Here is a 22,932-nt window from a genome sequence, read left to right as displayed (position 1 = left end):
ATGCCACGGCATGCGGCCCAAGTGCTGGAAAATAAGACTGGAGTGAATAACCAGCATGAAGGCGGTGGGCTGAAGGGCTCCTTTCTGTGCTGCAATATTCTAGCATATGGGGAACAATACCACCTACCCTTCAAGCCACTCACCATCCAGCCTTGGAAATGTACTGACGTTCCTTCGGTTTGGTTGGATCAAAATCCTGCAGCTCCGTCCCAATGGGCATTATGAGTCTATCTACCACACACCACCGCCATCTCAATCATTAGCAACGAGGGAAGGGCAATAAATGTGTCAGCAAAGCTCACATCTCAGACATAATCTTTTTTTATTTCAAAAGTATACCTTATTCATAAAAATCTTTAAATACATTGTCACTACAGCAGTTCAATTCTGTACACGTGCGTAGAACAAAGAAACTCAAGGCTTTCCTTGCTAATACAAGACTAAATCTGCGGAGATGAAAGCATATTTATACTGTTTTTCAAAGTGCTTCAGGGAGGAGCTGCTGACAGAAGGGACTGGCTGGCTGAATCTCAGCGTGGGTTGATCCAGTTCGAGTGAGGTCAATTGTAATAATTTGGGGTGGGGGAGTAACTGAACCCTGTCGAAACTGTGAATTTTTTTGTTTGCGTCTGGCAATATCTGGATTGATCTCAAATTAAAACACCCTGGAGATTGCTTGTGTCTTTAGCAGGTAGAAAAAAGCACAAAAAAATCAACCGTTTAAAATCCGAAGCGTACAAATTTAAGTTTCTGTTGACAATGAGCCATTAGTGAGTGGCTGGAACTGGGATGATACTCATTATCAAAACTTGCGCTGTAGCAATGCTTTTCCAGTTGGCTGGTTTTAAGATTAGGGCGGAGCGATTAGGTAGGAAGTGAAACCGGGTTGTGGAAAAAAAAGTGTACACGCCTTTTAAATTCTCCAGATTAAATTCCTTGCAGGAAGGAGACGGCAGTGAGTGGAAGCCTCATACTACTCCCTAAAACGGTCAGCAGGTAAGAAAGTTTTCTTGTATAGGGGCTCGTGTGGGGAACAAGGACTAGAACCTCTGTCTTTGAACAGGTTGTTAGGTTTTAACAAGTCAAAGGTCATTGAACCAGAACATCTCAAAGGCAGGAAGCAGTTTATGACAAAGCGAAGGTGTAGCAGCTGGGACTTCCAGATCATTGTGGCTGACTGTGTTCAACTGGAGGCTATTTGCTTGTAAACTGAATTGTAACCAAACTTTGCCATCTAATCCTGTGTTTATAAAGAGAGACCAGTGACTCCTTGGTAGTGCAGACTGAAAACACAAAATGAATCCCGTTCTAATTCATTTTAATTCCTTGGTCACGAGGTGCTGTGTCACAAGTGCCATATTTGAGTGCCACAGTTCAGTGTGGATCTCCACACTTCTAACTTGGATTACCAAATGGCATTCTATTGTTGAAAAAATGTTGAATCAATTGTTATGAAAGTAACAGCAGAGCATTTGGAAAATTGTAATTTAATCCACCAGAATCAGCATGGTTTCATCATAGGATCACCAGTGTGGAAGCAGGCCATTTGATCCATCAAGTCCGTACTGACCCTCTGTAGAGCAACACACCCAGACCTAATCCCTCTATCCTATCCCTCTATTTCCCACGGCTAGTCCACCTAACCTGCATGTCTTTGGATTGTGGATGGAAACCAGAGCACCCAGAGGAAAAACACGGAGATACAGGGAGAATATGCAAACTCAACACAGATCGTTGCTTGAGGGTGGCATTGAACCCAGGATCCCTGGTGCTGTGTGGCAAACCACTGAGCCACCATGTCACCCTTGTTTAAAAGGGAGATTGTGTCTATTTCATTACAGTTTTTCTGAGATGTCACAACCAGAGTAGGTAGAGGGGATGTAATGATTATAATGAGGTCAGCCAAATGGAACTCAGAGAAAGTGAGTTCCCTGATTGGGCCAGGTTAACGGCCCCAATCAGGGAGCCTTGGCTGACAGATGTAAAGAGAAGTGTCAGAGGTTTTGTTTGGTCTGGGAGCTGGATCAGTGTCAAATACTATCCATGTCTAAGTAAATGGTGACTTGTTGACAACTTCTGTGGAGTTATATCAGGGCAACCAGTAGATGTGCTGTATTTGGGCTTCCAAGAAACTTTTAACAAGGCACCGCTTAAAAGGTTAAATCACAAGAGCCAATGATTATGGACATAATGTATTGGCATGGATCGAGAATTGGCTAATGGACAAGAAACAGCAAAGTTGGGTAAGGAATTCATTGTCAGGTTGGCTACCTGTAGACAGTGGGGTTTGACAAGGCTCAGTGCAGGGACCACATTGTTTACAATATGTTTTAGTGACTTAGAGGAAGGAAGTGAATTTACTGTAGCCAAATTTGCGATGACACAAAAATAGATGTAAAGGCAGTCATGAGAAGCATACAGGCTGTAGAGAGATATTGAAAGATTAAGTGGGGTAAAAGGAGACTAATATGGGAAAATATGAAGTTGTTCATTTTTGAAAGGAAGAATGAAAAAAACAGATTATTACTTAAATGAAGAAAAACAGCAGAAAGCTGCAAAACGTAAGGACCTGGGGGTTGAATTGTACATGAAACACAGAAAGCTAGCACACAGGAGCAAAGGGTTGGAATATAAAAGTCGGGAAATCTTAACTGCATCTGTACTGGGTGCTGGTGGGACCACACCGGGAGTACTGTGACCAGTTTTGGTCCCCTTACTTAAGAATGGTATCATTGCGTTGGAGGCTGTTCACAGAAGGTTCATTAGGATGATATCTGGACTGCAGGGATTATCTTATGAGCAAAAGCTAAACAGGTTGGGACTCCACTTAGTGGAATTTAGAAGAACGAGAGGTGATCACATTGAAACGTGAGTATCTTAAGGGGCTTGACAGAGGAAATGCTTGAGACTATGCTTTCCTTCACGTGAGTGTAAGACCAGAAGATATGATCTCAGAATAAAGGGGTGTCAAATTAAGACTGAGATGAGGAGGAATTTCTTCTCTAAAAGGGTGGTGAATTTTTGGAATTCCTTGCCACAGATAGTTGTGGAGGCAGAGTCCTTGTGTATATTTAAGGCTGTAATAGATTCTTGGTCAGTCAGGGAATCAAGGGTGATGGGGAAGGGGCAGGAAAGTGGATGTGAAGAGTGTCAGATAAGCCATCATTGTATTGAATGGTGGAGCAGGTTCATGGGGCTGAGGGCCCTGTTCCTTTTCCTATTTTTCATGACAAGCAGGCAGCCAATTTCTGGACAACTAGATCCTACAGCCTGTTTTGAATGAATAATTCTGACTTTTTTTTTGAAAAAGAATGCGATGTGCCAAATAACTTGGGTTTGGCAACTATCTAACCTAAATACCAGCAGTCTTCCCCCGAGAGTTTTATTTTGTTTGTAATCGTGGAATAGTCTAAAGATGTGCAGGTTGGGTGGATTGGCCATGCCAAATTGCTATAGTATCCAGGGATGTGCAGGCTGGGTGGATTGGTCATAGGAAATGTGGGTTATGAGGATAGTGTGGGGGGGCTGTGGTCGGGTCTTTGGAGGGTGCAGACTCAATGGACCAAATTTTTGTTTTTGGCTGCACTGTAGGGATTCTATGATTGGATGATATTGGCTTTCTAGGCTATTTCTGAAGGTCATCGGGAGTGAACTATCTTGCTGTGGGTGTAGAGTCACATGTACACCAGACCGGATCAGAATGGTCGATTACCTTACACGCACAACAATAACAAAAACAGACGTTGCTGGAAAAGCTCAGCAGGTCTGGCAGCATTGAGGAACGGTCACCAGACCTGAAACATTGACTCTGAATTTTTTTTTTCTACACAGATGCTGCCTGACCTGCTGGGCTCTTCCACCAACTTCTGTTATTTTTTCTGTTCTTTCAGGTTTTTTTATTTGGCAGATTTCCTTCTTTGGAGGGCATTAATGGAACTAATTTTACTTTTACATGTGACAGTATTTATATGGTCACTGTTAGGCCAGCTTTTTGAGCAAAGTCACCTGTTGCCATGGTGACATATAATGCTTGTCAGGAGTAAGTTGCTCAGTGCCGAAATGTTGAAGAGCTACGTTTTGTGTGAGATATTTGTAGCAGAGTCAGTGATTGTTGGTAGACTCGGCCTGGGAAACTCCAGCGTTATGCCAGTGCAGAGAAGCCTGGACTACCTCCAACATGCAATGAAATAAAAGGATTTTCTTGTTCTTTTCCAGAATGAAACTTTTGGTCTTCGCTGTTCCACACTTCATAATGACTTTGTCCATCTTGAAGTCTTCCGTAGCTGCTAAGATAATGGTAATTCCACCAATCATGTTCGAAAGTCATTTACAAATATTTAAAACACTCGCAAAGGCATTGCACGGGCAGGGGCATGAAGTGGTCATTGTAGCATCGAAAGGCCGGGAAATCGAGGAATCTCCTTACTACAGGGTCCAGAAATATCCCGGCCTGTTCACGTCGCAAACCGCTGATGACTTCCTCCAGGAGAAAATGAAGAACATCTTCTCAGGGAAGTTGACAGCGCTAGAACTATTTGGCATTTTGGACAGTTACACGGCAAACTGTGACCAGATGGTTGGCAACCGGGATCTGGAGAACCGGCTCGGGGAAGAAAAATTTGACTTGCTTCTGGTCGATCCCAATGAAATGTGTGGCTATGTATTTGCTGAAATCCTGGGCGTGAAGCATGTAACATTCTCCACCGGGCTATGGTTCCCGGCAGAACTCGGCGCACCTTCCCCGGTTTCCTATGTGCCAGAATTTAACTCCCTAATGACCGACCGGATGAATTTCTTGGAGCGTGCTTGGAATAGTTTGATCTATGTGGTCAGCAGAGTGGGCACCAGGTGTGCCATACTTCCAAAGTATGATGCGATTCTCCAGAGACACGGGGTTAAACCGTCCAGATCCATGTTGGAGGTAGTCCAGGCTTCCAGTATCTTCCTTCTCTGCACTGACGTCGCGCTGGAGTTTCCCAGGCCGAGCCTACCAAGCATTGTCTTCGTGGGAGGAATCCTGACAAGGCATGCAAACCCCTTGCCAGAAGTAAGTTACACAATCCTGCCCCTAAGCAAATGTTTCCTAACTATTGAAACTGAGGGGAGGTGATGGCCTACGATCTCTGGACTGTTAACTCAGAGACCCAAGTAATGCTTTTTTTTTTAGGAACAAAAACAAAAGTTTCTGGAAAAACTCAGCAGGTCTGGATCAGTTCTGAAGAAGAAAGGGTCACCAGACCCAAAATTTTAACTCTGATTCTTTTTCTTCGCAGATACTACCAGACCTGCTGAGCTTTTCCAGCAACTTCTGTTTTTGTCCCTGATTTACAGCATCCAAAGTTCTTTTGGTTTTTACTTAATGCTTTTGGGGCCCGGGTTTGAATCCTGCCGTGGCAGATGGTGAAATTTAAATTCCAAAAAAAAAAAAAAATTTGGAATTAAGAGTCTAATGAGGACTATAAATTGATTGTTGAAGGAAAAACCCCTCAGTTCACTAATGCCCTTTAGGGAATGCCTGGCCTAGTCTGCTCTACATATGACTTCCAGGCCCAGTGTTGACTCTTAACTATCCCCTGGCCAATTAGGAATGGGCAATAAATACTCGCCTAGACAGCGACACCCACATCCATGAACAAATTTTTTTAAAAAATCCAAATGCTGAAGGGTGTTCGGTCTGTTCAAGCAGAACTGTAAGGAGCACAGATGGAACTCCCACGTGAAGAAATTAGACCAGGGAACGATTGAAAACAATTTAGCGGAAAAGTCAACAGCAAAAGAAATGGTGGCAGTACTGAACAGATCAGGCAGCGTCTGCAGAGTCACAACCTAATGAGATTTGGTGTCAGTGTTGGAAGGTATTGCAGAATTACAGATCCAATAAACAAGAAGGTCATTGATACAAAACCCCTGTAAACATCACCTGCTCTTTCTGCCTCTACTTTCATTTGCAATACTGGTTTCCAACACTCTACACATCTAGCCTTCCTTGACTTTAAAACCAGAGGGTCATCAATTTGAAATTGCTAAACTCAATGTTGAGTCTGGAAAACTGAAAAGTGCCTCATGGAAATAAGAAGTGCAGCCTTCAAACTAATACTGAGCTTCAGTGACTCAGTGCCGAGGACAGAGACTTTGACATGAGAATTACAACAACTGAAAGCTCTGGGTCATGCTTGCACAATGAATGGAGATATTCTTTATGCACAGATTGTGAATAGGTCGCGTTTAAAATGTGTCTATTCCCTTCCGGATTTACAACACTTGCGCATGACTGCTTTCTTCTTCAGCCTAGAGAATCCTAGTTTCTTTAGCTCAACATCTGGTATCCTTTCCTGTCTGTTCATTTTAAAACCTCTAAAGATCAGGTTCAACAACTTTATATCTGAACCCGAGCCCCCATAATGCCATGAACATCTTGTGACTATTTATACTTCCGCTGGACCTATCTTACACATTTTGCCTCACACTAATGTCACTATATAACCATTTAAACACTTTGGCTTCCACTCCTATTCCTTTGCTTTCCCACCTACCACCTTTTCTACAGCTCCACAGTTGGTTAAAAAATTATTTAAATCCACAAGAGGTAATGCAGTGCGGAGCTGGAGGAACGCAGCAGGCCAGGCAGCATCAGAGGAGCAGGAAATGTCAACTTCCCTGGTCCTCTGAAGCCTCCTGGCCTGCTGTGTTCCTCCAGCTCCACACTTATCTCTGACTCCAGCACCTGCAGTTCTTACTATCTCTGTAATTCTGCAATACCTTCCAACACTGACACCAAATCTCATTAGGTTGTGACTCTGCAGACGCTGCCTGATCTGTTCAGTACTGCCACCATTTCTTTTGCTGTTGACTTTTCCGCTAAATTGTTTTCAATCGTTCCCTGGTCTAATTTCTTCACGTGGGAGTTTCATCTGTGCTCCTTTACAGTTCTGCTTGAACAGACTGAACACCCTTCACCGTTTGGATATCTGCATGAGGGGTGGGAAGAGAGTTCCAATGACTACAACTGCAGACCTTTGCCTGCAAACTGAATGGAAGTATTCTTCTGTCCTGTGTTGAAAAGGCCACACTGGAGTAGAGAATTCATTTGACTAAATTGATAGAAGCGACAATTTGCATGTATCTCTACTAGAAGTATTGTCTGGGGCCTCAGATGGTGAAGAGCGAGGAAGTAAAACAGTATTGCTTGTATTTGCATGGAAAGATACTGTGTGATAGGGGATGATTGAAGAGTGGACCAGGGTGCCATGCAGAGAACTATCGCTTCCTGGGTGTAGAAGGGGTAGCATCGCACAACAGTTGGTGGAAAATGATCCATTTGAATACAGAGACAGACAGGGTGAAAGGTGAGGATAACAGAACATAGTTCTTGGAGGGAGGAGAAGGGGTGGCAGAAGTGCAAGAGATGTGGAGGACACAACTGGGAGCCCTGTCAACCATCTCACTTCAGCATTTCTGAGATGCCTGTTTTCCTCAATTGAAAATCCCCTGGCCCATCATGGTTGAAGAATGACTTAAAAATATAATTTTGGGTTTCATATTGAAACGCCAACTCAAAGGTGAGAAAGCAAATCTTCAGACAACTCTTGATTTTGGAAGTAGTTCATAGGGAGTCTATATAAATATCAAGATGCATTGTAAATTCATAAAGATATTATCAGGGATAATTGACAAGTTTGGGAATTTCCCATTAGAATGGAGAATGTTAAAATTTCTGAAGAAGGATCCAGACCTGAAACGTCAGCTTTCCTGCTCCTCTGCTGCTTGGCCTGCTGTGTTCATCCAGCTCTACACCTTGTTATCTCAGATTCTCCAGTATCGGCAGTTCCTACTATCTCTGAATATTTGCTAATAGCCCTGACCCCTTGACAGTGCTTTGATTTATCATAAGTCCATCCAATCGGTCACAGCTAAGAATGCATTCCTGTGTGACCTTCCATATACTTGACGTTATCCAAAATCTTGTAGGAGCAAATTACTGCAGATGCTGTTTTTTGTGCAGATTCCAAAAACTACTGCAAATCACAGCGGTTGAGGCAGCATCCATGGAGAGAGAGCAAGCTAATGTTTTGAATCTGGATGACTCTTCACTAGAGCTCCAAAATTTTGCTGCCCCTCCTTCTACGGGCCAAGCTCTGTTTGCTCATCAACCCTGTGCCCACTGACACCAGCTCGCAGTTAAGCAACGCCTCATATTTACTGTTTTAATGTTATAGTTTTATTTTTGTTTTCAACTGCCTTTCTTATCTCTGTAAACCTCGTTAGCCTCACAATCCTGCAGATATGCCTGTGCTCATTTAATCCTGACCACCTGAGCATCTCCAACTTTTAAAGCCCCATGGATAGTGGCTGTACCTTCAGTTATCTCAGGCTACGCTCACTGCTTGGTTTTATTCTTTCAAGACATTCTTTAGGACCGACCTCTTCAAACAAACATTATATTACTTAATCTAAAGATCCTTGGTAATAAATTTGCATTATCATGCCCTGTGAAGTACTTTGGGATGCCTTTATTGTCCTAAGGACACTACCCAAAAAAAAATTACTGTGAAAGCTTCCATTTTCCTCATAATTCCTTTGGATTAACACACTGAAAGATATAATTTACCAACTGTATATTCATTCATGGGAGGTGGATGCTGCTAGTTGGGCAAACATTTTATTGCACCATCTGATTGAGCAAGCCACTCAGTTCAAGTAACAATCATTGCAGAGGCAAAGTAAGAGCCAACCACAATGCTATGGGTCTGGAGTCACATGGAGGCCAGTAAGGATCTTGTATCCTTCCCTAAAAGACATTAGTGAACCAAATGATTTTCTTTAACCATTGTTTCCATTTGGCCAGATTTTAATAGAATCATAGATTCCCTCCAATGCAGAAAGAGGCCATTCAGTTCATCAACCCTGCCCCGGCCCTCAGAAGATCATCCCACTCAGATCCAGTCCCCCATCCTGTCCCCATAAACTTGCATTTACTGTGGCTAATCCACCAAGCCTGCACACAACAGAGCAATTTAGCATAGCTAATCCATCTAGCTTCTGATCTGTTCAAATTTCACCTCCAAAAATTGACTGGAAACACTATAGTTCGAGTACTTTAGATGGGTCGGTTTTTGTCTAATGTGTGCAGGAAGGTTTCCTGAGACAGTATGTAGATAGGCCAATGAGAGGCGAGACCACATTGGGTAATGAACCAGCCCAGGTGTTAGATTTGGAGGTAGGTGAGCACTTTGGTGATAGTGACCACAATTTGGTTATGTTTACTTTAGCAATGGAAAGGGATAGTTGTATACTACAGGGCAAGAGTTATGAGGCGATTTAGCCAAGATTTAGGATGCACAGGATGGGGAAGGAAACTACAGGGGTTGGGCATAATTGAAATGTGGAGCTTGTTCAAGGAACAGCTACTGCGTGTCCTTGATAAGTATGTACCTGTCAGGCAGCGAGGAAATGATCGAGTGAGGGAACCGTGGTTTACTAAAGAAGTTGAATCTCTTGTCAGGAGGAAGAAGGAGGCTTATGTAAAGATGAGGCATGAAGGCTCAGTTAGGGCACTTGAGAGTTACAGGTTAGCCAGGAAGGATCTAAAGAGAGAGCTAAGAAGAACCAGGAGGGGACATGAGAAGTCTTTGGCAGGTAGGATCAAGGAAAACCCTAAAGCTTTCTATAGGTATGTCAGGAATAAAAGAATGACTACAGTAAGATTAGGGCCAGTTAAGGACAGTAGTGGGAAGTTGTGCATGGAGTCAAAGAGATAGGAGAGGCACTAAGTGAATGCCTTTTTCCTATGTGAATACTGAGGAACAATAATATTGTCGAGGAGATACAAGTTATTAGATTCGATGGGATTGAGGTTCATAAGGAGGAGGTGTTAGCAATTCTGGAAAATGTGAAAATAGATAAGTTCCCTGGGCTGGATGGGATTTATCCTAGGATTGTCTGAGAAGCCAGGGAGGAGATTGCAGAGCCTTTGGCTTTGATCTTTATGTCATCATTGTCTACAGGAATTGTGCCTGAAGACTGGAGGATAGCAAATGTTGTCCCTTTGTTCAAGAAGTTAGAGACAACCCTGGTAATTATAGACCAATGAGCCTTACTTCGGTTGTGGGTAAAGTGTTGGGAAGGATTATAAGACAGAGGATTTATAATCGAAAAAGAAATAATTTGGGATAGTCAACACGGTTTTGTAAAGGGTAGGTCATGCCTCACAAACCTTACTGAGTTCTTTGAGAAGGTGACTGAAGCGGTTGATGTGGTGTATATGGATTTCAGGAAAGCATTTGATAAGGTTCCCCACAGTGGCTATTGCAGAAAATGCGGAGGCATGAGGTTGAGGGTGATTAGCGGTTTGGATCAGAAATTGGCTAGCTGTAAGAAGACAGAGGGTGGTGGTTGATGGGAAATGTTCATCCTGGAGTTCAGTTACTCGTGGTGTACCGCAAGGATCTGATGTTTGTCATTTTTATAAACGACCTGGATGAAGGCATAGAAGGATGGTTTAGTAAATATGCAGACGACACTAAAGTCGGTGGAGTTGTGGATAGTGCAAAAGGATGTTGCAGGTTACAGAGGAGCATAGATAAGCTGCAGAGGTGGCAAGTGGAGTTTAATGTGGAAAAGTGTGAGATGATTCACTTTGGAAGGAGTAACCGGAAGGCAAAGTACTGGCTAATGGTAAGATTCTTGGTAGTGTGGATGAGCAGAGAGATCTCGGTGTCCATGTGCATAGATCCCTGAAAGTTGCCACCCAGGTTGATAGGATTGTTAAGAAGGCGTATGGTGTGTTAGGTTTTATTGGTAGAGGGATTGAGTTTCGGAGCCATGAGGTCCTGTTGCAGCTGTACAAAACTCTGGTGCGGCCGCACTTGGAGTATTGCGTACAGTTCTGGTCACTGCATTATAGGAAGGATGTGGAAGCATTGGAAAAGGTACAGAGGAGATTTACCAGGATGTTGCCTGGTGTGGAGGGAAGGTCTTATGAGGAAAGGCTGAGGGACTTGAGGCTGTTTTCGTTGGAGAGAAGAAGGTTAAGCAGTGACTTAATAGAGACATGCAAGATGATCAGAGGATTAGATAGGGTGAACAGTGAGAGCCTTTTTCCTTGGATGGTGATGGCTAGCACAAGGGGACATAGCTTTAAATTGAGGGGTGATAGATATAGGACAGAAGTCAGAGGTAGGTTCTTTACTCAGAGTGGTAAGGGCATGGAATGCCCTGCCTGCCACAGTAGTAGACTCACCAACTTTAAGGGCATTTTAAATGGTCATTGGATAAACATGTGGATGATAGGTTAGATGGGCTTCAGATTGGTTTCGTGGGTCGGCGCAACGTAGAGGGCTGAGGGGCCTGTACTGCGCTGTTATCTTTATGTGTCTCCCCTCTGGATTTGTAAAGTAGTACAGGGACAAGATCACAACACCACCACCTTCCCTATGGTTGCCATGCTAATCAGCCAACAGACCGGTACTGTTTAGCCAGCAAAGAGCCGTGACAGTGTGTGGAGAGTGGGTGTTTCTGTATCCAGGCAATCAGTAGCAGTAATGAATGCGGGTGGATTGTAGCAGGGACTCGAGTGGTTAGAGGATCCCATCCAGAAGAGAGGACAAATTAGAAAATGGGTTAACATTTTATTTTACCTGTGCGCCTCCCCAGTCTGAATCTGAGCCTTGCTCACTAGTAACAGTTAAGTGACTCACTGAAACAAACAATAATTGGAGTCGAAGGGCATTTTTGTCAAGTTAATACTTGTACGGTTTCAAGGTGGTGCCAGGGTCAGATCTAGAGAGACGAGTAACAATTTACAGGATACACATGAAATACACTGAAGTTGCCTTCACACTTGTACTGCTTATTAGAATGAAAAGCCACTTACAATCGATTCTACAATGATTTAATTGTATAACATCATTGGATTTGCAAATAAATACAGAAGAATGCAATTTTATTTTTTCTGTTTACTGCAAAGTCTTGTATATAAAATTACTAGTTGACGTGACATACTCAATGTTCAAACGACAATTAGAGCTCACTCTTGTACAAAGCTGCATTTCACAGAGGTAGGCTGCATGTGGCTTACTGGCTGTTTTGCTTTTCCTTATCTATATTTGTACGTGGAGAATCTTTTGGCTTGTCAGTTGTACAATTCTGGGTGGCAACCAGCTGATTGTGGTAGACACCAGATCAAGCTGCGTGTGTGTGTGGATCATCCTCTGGACTGTGACTAACTCCGAAGGCAATTGTTTGTGGGGGATGGGTATCGTGACTATGAATGATTTTCGCAAGGGTGTTCAGCTCCTGGGTTAAACCACCCGAGGCCATTTCCAGCCTCCACCCCCGCCCCAGCCATATTTCCACCCCATTCTGGTTTACTGAAAACAAAGTGATAGATTGCTTTCCAGTTGCACCCAGCGTTGACAACAACATGACAGCAGGCAGTCAAAGCGAGCGTTAATGGAGAGTCAGCAATTAAAATGGTGATGTGATGTTGAAGGCCGAACATGAATGGAAAATTTTCTATGCACAGCATTTCTTATGTCAGAACAAGACACACACATCTTTCCCCAGGTGCTTTGCAGTTAACATCTGTGTGCCTCTTTTAGAAGGTACACAACTAGTTTTTTTTATGCAATCCATTTGTAGGGATGTGAATGCTGATAGCAGTTCTGTCCTTTATTGCCCACCCCCAACTGCCCAGCGGGCAAAAAATCAACCACGTCACTGTTTGTCATGTAGGTCAATCAAGATTGTGGGATGTCACTCTGTAAAGGACATTGGTCAGTCTGAGTCCATGTGACATTTGACATAAAAGGAAAACATTGTGATGTTGGGAGTTTGAAACACTAACAGTGCTGGTGAAACCCAGCTGGTCTGGCAGTATTTGTGGACAGAGAAACAGTCAACATTTTGAGTTTGGTTTGCACTTCTTTGGGACTAGACATGAGTGGAACAGATGGTGAGGGTACCCAAAAGTAAAAGACAATAGGAGTGAGTGCTCCAGGTGGCAAAGGATTGATGTCAATTGTGGTGTGGACAGTTGAAAATGGATCTGGTTTCCCTAAAGGAAACCAACACTGTGCATGGGGTTAGGGGTGCAGGAGAAGGAAAAGGGCATAATTAAAAGAGGACAACCTCTGATGTTATTCAACTCAATGTTGGATCCTGAAGGCTCTAAAGTTGTCAAGTGGAAAATGAGGTGCTGCCCCTCCAGTTTGCATTGGGCTTCACTAAAGCAGGACTAGGCTAAAACGGTGGCATTGGAGCAAGGTGGTATATTGAAATGACAAGTAACTGGAAGGTCAGGATTGTTGCAAAAGGAGCAGTGGTGTTCTGCAAAGTGGTTGCTCAGTCTGTGTTTGGCCTTGCCAAGGTAAAGGAGACAGTACTGTGAGCAATGAATAAAGTGGACTAGATTTAAAGAAGTAAATTGTTGCTTCACCTGGAAGGAGTGTTTGGGGCCCCACGTCTGTGAGGAGGAAAGATGTAAAAGAGCAAGTGTTATTACTTCTGCATTTGTACGGGAAGGTGCCGTTGAAGGTGATGGAGTTGATTGGGGTGACACTGGCTGGCTGCAAGATCAATGTTATGAGTGTTTTTTAATTCCTGATTTTTAACTGAATTCACATTTTATCTTCATTTCATCCCAGTGGGATTTCAACATACATCCCCATTAACCTGGGGTTTTGGATTACTAGCCTAATGACATTATTAACGTGCCACTGCTTGTATTTATTGATCCTCTCACAGTGCAGCTGGGTAAACTATACCACATAATTGATATTTCAACGGAAGGAAATGGAATTTTGATGCTTCCTTTTCTGCTACCAGAAAATAGCAGCAGGAATTCTGTTAGCTTTAAATATCTGTCAGAGTTATTGTAGCTACAGATAAACACCAATGCAATGGTTAGTCTGAGCTGTATTTAGCAGCTGGGCTAATGCAACAGTTACCAATAAAACTGAGCACAAAAACTGTGTACAGTTACAGAAGGTAATACACCAGAGTCACAATATAATGCCACTCTGGCAGATCTGTGCTTTAATAGATTTGGGTGAGGAGGGGGTGTGGGGTGAGTCTGTGTTGGCTGTGGCTCAGGAAGGTGCGGTGAGATCGGACGTGGCACCTGTTTTGCAGGGTGAAGAGTGGTACAGTTCTTTAGGTGTGAAGGAGCAGAATGTATATGTACATGTACATAATTCATTAAAAGTCGCAGGACAGGTAGAGCAAGTGTGATTAAAGCACACAGTGCCTAGACATTACTAATAGTGGGGTAAAGGACACGATACTCAAGGTGACCTCTAGCTCGTGTCAAATTCTGGGTGCCATACCTTAATAAAGATGTGAATGCATTGCAGAGAATGCCAAAGGAGATAACAATAGCTTTAGGAATGAGAGAACACTGTGGAACCGAAAGAACACAGCGGGCCAGGCAGCATCAGAGAAGGAAAGCTATGCAGTGTTCCTCCAGCTCGGCACTGTGTTATCTGAGTAGCTTCAGGAATGAGAAGTGTCAGTTATGAGGATAAATCGGAGAAGTTGTTTTCTCAGACAAGATGAGATCTGATCTAAGTTTTCAAAATTATAAGATGTCTGTACAGAGTAAACAGGGAGAAACTGTTTCCACTTATAAGCGGTTCGAGAACCAACGGTCTCAGTTTTTAAAAACTGAATAAATTGTAGATGCTGTAAATTAGGAACAGAAACAGAAGTTGCTGGAAAAGCTCAGTAAATCTGGCAGTGTCGTGAGGAAGTGTCACTGAGGCTGAAACGTTAACCCTGATTCGACTTGCACAGATGGTGCCAGACCTGCTCAGCTTTTCTGTCTGTGCAAGTTGAATCAGAGTTAACGTTTCAGCCTCAGTGACACTTCCTCACGACACTGCCAGACTTACTGAGCTTTTCCAGCATCTTGTTTTTTGACTCGGGTTTAAAACCTTTTTCACACAACAAATAGTTTGAGGTCTGGAATGCACTGGCAGGAATTTTTGTGAGGGGAGGTCAAATTGGGAGACATTCAAGAGGAGAATAGATGATGTGTAGGGTCGCAGGGGAAAACAGGAGATTGACACTATGTCAAAATGCTCAGAGAGCTGGTAGAGACATAATGGGCCAACGGTTGCCTTCTGCATCATAACAATTCTTCTGTGGTTCTGTAATGTGGGTGTCATATTTGGCTTTTGAATGGCAGCTTGTTGCCACTAACTGATTCATACTGAGGAGAGGTGATTGTCTCGAACAAGATGCATAATATTGTACGATAGCAACCAGGTAAAAGTAACAATGTCAGTGATGTTAATGTAAGACTGAGTAGACCGAGGGGTACAAGGTCTTGGAGCTATTCTGCCTTATCCCTAGCTGAGCCAGCATGCTATCACCAGATTAGGAGGAGCTTAATGCAGTCTCCAACTTTGTCCCTTTCAGAATCATTACCATACACAGCATGCATGAGTAATGAGGCAGTGTGGGGCAAGATTGAGAATTTTAAACAGAGCTTGGGCTGTATTTCAGCTGTTCTAGTGGCAAATCTGAAAGATGAGATTTGAAAGACCATACTTCAAATTGATCCCCTCAGCTATTTAGTTACATGGACTGTTGGGATCACAAACAGGTTGAAGGAGCACAAAGAAATATGACTAAATTTAATCCCTTGTTTAAAATTGCAGTCGGCAATTTGAATCTACCATCTCAAGGTCACCAGTTTGGTCTCTGGTATTGTCTGAAATAATAGGTTTTACAAGTTAGCAGCAATGCAAGTTATTTAGCAAAGGACAGAAGCATGGAACTGACAAGCCTGACCCAAGGCAAATAAACACAAGGAAAAATGTTGCTTCATAGGTTGGAATGGAATAGACTCAGTTGATTTGGGACAACAAGCACCGCTGAAAGGGAAGCTGGCTCCACGCATGTTCAGAGGATGAAAACAAATTTCACGTTCCCTTTCAGTCAAGCAGGAAAAATAATTTAAATGATAGTATGGAGTCACAACCTGCCTATTTGTTGACAGACAACATGTTGATTTGGGAAATAAGAAGTAATGATAGTTCCATCCCTGCAGATTCACAATGTTAATGGCTATATTAACATGCAAGCCCCGAGTACCAGCACAATGACAGCTTGGGGTCCTTTCTATGTGCTAGTCAGGGCTCAATGCCCATTTAGAGGGGATGCTTTCCAAATGTGGTATATACTGGGTACATTATGTTTTGTGCAAATGTTAGTTTTTTTGATCAGATGGTGACTTAGCTACTGAATGCTACAGGGACCACTGTAAGCTGTAGAAAGGGCTGTGCATTAAATTTGTTTGAGTTTGTGCTTTGCCTGGCTCCTACTAAAGTCTACTACCTCTACAAGCTCAGCACTCCGCCCTACCACCACCACCCCAAAGGTTAATTCAGTATTTGAGATGTTTGAACTTTACAGATTCCTGATTGATCACAGTTCACTAGTTGTGTGGGGTTGAAGTTGAGTGAACGTTGGGCCAGTTATGTGTTGCAGATGTGCTCCACTTTGCCAGCTTCAGTTACTAGATAAATTTCACCTCTTTAGTGCCCCTTAATCAGGATTATTGAAGAAAAGAAAGACTTGTGCACACACACAACCTTTTAGGATCAAAACATTTCAGTCAATGAAGCATGTTTTGAAGTGTCGCGACACAGAAGAAATAACAGCCAATAGGCGCTCAGCAAACTCATACAAAATTTCCATTTTGCATTATTAGATTTTTTTTTTAATGATATCAGCCAAAACGTAGGTACCATCTTTTCCTATCCTTCAAAAAACTGCCACGGGACCTTTCTATTCACCAGAACAGGCAGATTGATTTAATATCCCAACCAAAAGATGGCACCTTTTTGATACTGCAGTGCTCCCTTCTAAGTGGGTGTCAGCTTTGACCTTTATGCTCAAGACCTAGAGCAAAGCTTAAACCAGAATTTTATGACTTCGGCTCCAGTGTGACGAAGCCCTGGCCAGCAGGTATTTAGCTTTGGGGAAAGAAGTGCAATCCGCAATCTATGGGAAAACGTGATATAAAACTCTGAACCAACAAGCAGATCTAGGCTGCTTGGTATCTGAAGTCATCCATCTAATTTGAGTATTTGTTTGAAGGACCTGGCCACCTGGGTGGAAGGGGCATCCGAAGGAGTTGTGGTGGTGTCATTTGGTGCTGGAGTCAAATATCTTTCCGATAACCTGACAGAAAAACTAGCAGCTGCTTTTGCTCGGTTACCGCAGAAAGTCGTCTGGAGGTTAGTACAACAAACTTTGCTAAGCTGTTAGCAAAATTTCTAAAAGCATATTTTTAAAAAGTTGAGGTATAAATTTCAAAAATATCGATGTTAATAACGTACTATACTTGAGTATCTAGCTCTGCTTCAGTAATACTGTTACACTGAATTCCTTATCAAAGGCCATTAGTACAAGGCCTTCAACAATCCAAGAACCAGTCTAGTGCCCTTTTTGGGGATTTTTAAAAAAAATTATGATGTTAAAGGAACCTTTCAAATAAGGAACAGGAGCAGGAATCAACCATACCTCTATGGGTCTGGAGTGACCTGTAGGCCAGGCAAGGTAAGATGGCAGTTCCCTTCCCTAAAGGACATGAGTGATCCAGATGGGTTTTTCTGATGACTCCAGACTTTAGACAACTGTGAAAACCTGCTTCCTGTTTTCCGTCCTAAACTGCTGTAATTTTTGAGGTTCCATTGTCCCCTGCTTCCCAATTTCCCTATGAAAATAGTTTGTCTGCCCTAAACATTTTAAACATCTCAATCAGCTCGTCCCTCAAACTTTCTACACATGAGGGATTGCAGGCCCTTCAAGCCCAAAATCTCTTGCCATCAGCTCACAGTTGAGGTACAGTCTGACCAAACCAATGTGCTGCTGCAGCATTGTGTTGTTTACAGCAGCATTTAAAAATCTTTTGAGTTACAGCTGATCGAAACCACAGCAGAATTGAGGAACCTACGGTTTTGGGGTGATTCCAGTTGACTTTAAGGGCACAAGTTACTTTCTCACGTTAGAGCAAGGAAAATTAAAAAGACCGTTCAAACTGGATTGCCTTTTCACTTTCCAGACCATTTGTTCATCTTCTGTGCTGTACTGTTCTATGTTCTCAATAAGTCTGGTGTTTTGGATCTCCTCATTCTTTTTCAAATAACTGAATACATAGTTTAGTGCCTTTTCTGGCAATTTTGATTTTTTTTTCCCCCCATGAGTTAAAGAGAAGGTGTAGCAACAGTAACTGCATGATATCAAATACAGTCTCTTCAATCCTTAGGTTTTTTGGAAGAAGGCCAAGTTCCTTGGGGAACAATACAAAGTTGATGGAGTGGATACCGCAGAATGACTTGTTGGGTATGTGTCAGCAGTCTTGAAGCAATACTGTGGTATAGGTTTAAGTTGAGAACACTTTTAAAAATTGGGAGAAAATCAAATATTTTAGTAAGATTGGATCAGAAATGATTACGGATGAATTTTGAAACAGTTCACTGAAACCTAAAACAGACAAATTGCTGGAAAAGCTCAGCAGGTCTGGCAGCATCTGTGGAGATAAATCAGAGTTAATGTTTCGGGTTGAGCGACCCTTCCTCAGAACACTAAAACCTTAAATTTACAGACCTCATAAGGGACAGGCATTAAGTTGTTATCTCTTTCCTCTCTGCTCCCCCCACACAGATATCCTTATTTTTAAAATGCTGACTGGGTGCAAGAACCCCCTGACTGATTTCTGATAGTCAAGGCCAGGAACTGAAGTTTGAAAGCAGATATAATAAAACTGATGTGCCAAGTAGGCACTGAGCTAATTGCTGAGAGTCAAATTAAGGTCTTCCCTTAATGGGGACAAATCACTACAATATTAATTTTATTAACTGGAAGTTTGTTTTAGGTCATCCAAACGTAAAGGCGTTTTTAAGCCATGGAGGTTTGAATGGCATCTATGAGTCCATTTACCATGGTGTGCCAGTGGTAGGAATTCCATTCTTTGGAGACCACTATGACATCATGACAAGAGTTCACGCTAAAGGAATGGGGATTTTTCTATCCTGGAAAACTATGACTAAAGATGATATTTATCAAGCTATTATCACAGTGACCACGGATTCAAGGTAAGAAACAAAATATCACAGAATAGCATAGTACAGAAAGTAGCCACGCAGCCTGTGCTAGCTCTTCTGAGCAATCCAGTTAGCTTGACTGTATCTGAGAAAGCCCTTTTGAATTAATGGATTCACTATTTGTATGAAAGTAGTTTAAGCAGTTTGTGAATGTTTTGAAACATCTTTGTTGATATAATGCTGCTAAACTAACAAAAACATACCAAGATACTTTTCCAAAACAGACAGTAGAAGACAGATGACCTAAGGCTTGGTCAAAGCAGTATGATTGAGGGCACAACTTCCCAACATGTGGTTGGAACCCTGAACGAGGGCACAAGCTTTGAGACAGCAATAGTCACAATCTCCATCCCTCCCCTCTTGCTCTCTCAAATCTTCAACCCCACCCACCTACCTCTTTTACTGAGGGGTCAAAAGAACTGCAGATGCTGTAAATCAGGAACAAAAAGAAAGTTGCTGCAAAAGCTCAGCAGATCTGGCAGCATCTGTGAAGTACAAAAGAGTTAACATTTCAGTTCCGCTGACCCTTCCTCAGAAGCGTCCTGAGGAGAGGTCACAGGACCCGAAACACTAACTCTGTTCTTGCCTTTACAGATGCTGCCAGATCTGCTGAGCTTTATCAGCAACTTTCTTTTTGATTCTTCACAAGGGGATCACAGATGCAAAAAAGTCTGTTCCAATGAGTGTCTTCAGGAGGGTTGTTGGGGTAGAAAGGTGAAGAGGTTTAAGGTGGGATATTCCAGAGTTCTAATCCACTTCACCTGTGGCAAGGACACAACTAGTAGCCTGGTTAAAAATCGAGGATGTTCAAGAGGCCAGAATTAGGAGTGTTGATCTGTGTACTGAGAGACTGATGATTACAGAGGACAGAGTGGTCAGGGGGTGAGTTTGTATACATGGTCTTAAAGGATCAGCACATGTAGGATCCACTGTAGACCAGAGAGTGCAAGGGTGATTACTGAATGGTGAACTTTGAGTTAAAACACAGGGAGTAGTACTTTGGAACAGTTAAGTTTTTGGAGGGCAGAAATTTTGACAACACTGGCACACTTGACTGACCAATTATAGAATTTTTTTTTTGTAGAGTCCGTTTTACAGCACAGAAACAGACCCTTCAGCCCATCAAGTCCACACCGAACCTCGAGCATCCCACCCAGACCCATCCCCCTATAACCCACCTAATCTACACCTCCCTGAACACTAGAGACAATTTAGCATGGCCAATCCACCTAATCTCTGGACCCTGGGAGGAAACCCACGCAGACACCGGGAGAACGGGCAAACTCCACACAGAGTGGCCCGAGGCTGGAATCGAACCCGGGTCCCTGGCGCTGAGAGGCAGCAGTGCTAACCACTGAGCTACCAATTATGGTAGCAACAAAGGCACAGATAAGGGAGTCTACAGCTAAATTTCAATATTATGAGTTTTTTTAAAAATTGATTAATGAAATGAGTTTGCTCTAATTTCCAGGTACAAGGAGCAGGCGCTGTATTTATCCAGATTGCACCATGACCAGCCTCTCCACCCAGTGAACCGCACAGTCTACTGGCTGGACTATGTTCTACGGCACAATGGAGCAGCACATCTGCGCCCCAGCATGTATGACATGTTCTTCTACCAGTATTACATGCTTGATGTGATTGCTGTGTTTATTGTGTGTACAATATTACTTGGTTACTGTTTACTAAAAATGGTGAAGAAACTGAAAGGAAGTGTTCTGCCAAAGGCTAAGAGCAGTCATACCCAGAATGGCATTCAAAACAGAAAGAAAGCATCAGAAAGCAAAAAGCGAAAATAATGTCACTGTTCCTAGTGGGCTACTGTGGAGGAGAACTCATACCTCACTGGATTTTTTTTTACACTTGAAACTTAGTTGCAGAAGTATTTTAATAACTGAAAAGTAATGTGAGGTTTTAAGCCATAAATGTGATTTCTACTGACCTTTTTCATATATATAATAAAGATCTATCTTTATAATTCTGTGTGGATTTGTGTATAGTAGAGATTATACAGATAGTATACTAAGAGCTTAAAAAAAAAGTATGTTTACTTTGGAATTCCAGCATAGTACCATTACTCATGTTGCTTTGTCCAAATCCTTGTACAGCAGTGACGACGACAATAAGTTCCACACTTCGAGAAGGCACTAGTTACTTTTCTCCCGAACCTGCTTCTGGGTTCAATAAGAATTACTAAAGGTATAATGAGGTGGCTAGATCACTTCCCTAAACGACATTAATGAACTGGTTTTACTAGTCTACAGTTTTCATAATAATTACTGAATTTGGTTATGGTGGAATTTGAACACCTAATGTTGGTGTTTTCACACCAAGATCATGTCATTTCCCAAAAATATATCTAGTTTTGCCTTTTTGCATGGAAAATTAATTTACAATCTCAAGCAGACAAACTTAGGTAAATCTGAATTACACTTACTTTCAGGAGAGCAGAAAACAGGTGTGAAACAGGAAGAAAAACATGTCCACTGCAAGTAATCTACATTGCTTAATGGACAGCTACTTTGAAGGATGACACCTTTCCATCACAGAGATTGTAACATTATAATGAATTCCCCAACAATAAGTCTGAAAATCGCTGTTACAAGGTTTCTTAAATGTATCAATTCCCTCATCTGGAGATAGTGCACTAATTAATGATGGCTTACTTCAATTAAATCTTGCTTCTATACACCAAACATTACTACTTAGCAGAAATGATCACTTCATAGCTGAAAGTTTGTTACTGTTTTGCTCCCTTTGAATCTGTGACTGGTTTGTTTTGACTACTGGAGAGAAAATGTTTTGTATTTGGCAGAGCTTATGAAAACTCTATAAGCAAATGTCATGTTTTGTTTTCTTGCTAGTGTACTTGCACACAGTGAGAATCATTATTTAAAATAACACCATGTTGGTGAAGCTGAGCAACAAATGGAGAGATCCTTAAAAATCAAAAGTATAATTCAAATGTCTAACATTATTTCACAATGGTCCAAATTTTAACCAGCAAATTTAACAGGACAAGTGTAATGGTCAAGCAGTGCTCCACTGCAAATTAAACAGAGTTTAAAATCTGGGAATTTGAAAAGGTTGATTCTGTAAAAATGTAACTCGTTCACTGGTTTAGAGAATCAATTTGTTATTGTTGCCTGGTCTGCCTTTTATGCTGTTCCACTGCTGCCACACTATGACTGACTCTTAACTGCCCTCTAACATGACTTAAAATATTCACCTCAGGAAATTCGCACAGAAAGCTCAAAGCCATCACTCTCAATCACTCCAAGATTTGTCAGCACAGCCTAGACCAAATGAGCATGTTAACCTTCAGCAGAATCAAATACTTTTTGCAAAACATGGGTGCACTTATTACACAGAATTAAAATTTGATTCTATAATTAAACTTCAATTAATTCTGCCTTGTGAGAAATTTTGGTGTAGGGACAGAAGCAAAATATTAAACAGGTAAAATTATGACTTGAAAATGAATAAATGGTGTTCAAGGAAATTAGACAGTACCTTCTGCATCTTGAAATTTGACGATAATCCACTACAGAAGTTAAGTATATATTTTCCAGCTTCTTTTCCCCATCACTGAGATAGGTTTATGAGAATAAAATTAGTACGACTCTCCCACTGAGATAGGTTTATGAGAATAAAATTAGTACGACTCTCCCACCAAGAATTACACACATGTAAATCAGGCTTCCATGACAATGGATTTGGCTTTAATGTCCACTGCTATTTTTCCACCACTCTCAAAAATCAATGTGCACAACTCCAGAAAATATGATTGGAACACAGCCTGAAATGGATACTTCAGTAC

The 22,932-nt window shown here is 42.1% G+C and overlaps 1 protein-coding gene across 1 annotated transcript; it reads left to right on the top strand.

Annotated features, from left to right (window-relative positions):
- Window positions 1–650: 650 nt before the first annotated feature.
- On the top strand, window positions 651–21,090 carry LOC125467544 (2-hydroxyacylsphingosine 1-beta-galactosyltransferase-like). The gene is made up of 6 exons (XM_048563555.2): window positions 651–996; window positions 4,216–5,047; window positions 17,104–17,243; window positions 18,275–18,351; window positions 18,884–19,103; window positions 20,584–21,090. The coding sequence occupies exons 2-6, from the start codon at window positions 4,217–4,219 to the stop codon at window positions 20,909–20,911; spliced, it is 1,596 nt and encodes a 531-aa protein (XP_048419512.1). The 5' UTR covers window positions 651–996; window position 4,216; the 3' UTR covers window positions 20,912–21,090.
- The last annotated feature ends 1,842 nt before the right edge of the window (window positions 21,091–22,932 follow it).

This window comes from Stegostoma tigrinum, chromosome 37 (genome assembly GCF_030684315.1).
Source record: "Stegostoma tigrinum isolate sSteTig4 chromosome 37, sSteTig4.hap1, whole genome shotgun sequence".
Classification (NCBI taxonomy): Eukaryota; Metazoa; Chordata; class Chondrichthyes; order Orectolobiformes; family Stegostomatidae; genus Stegostoma; species Stegostoma tigrinum.
Note: the sequence above shows the minus strand (reverse complement) of the source record. Positions and strands in the feature narration are given on the sequence as shown.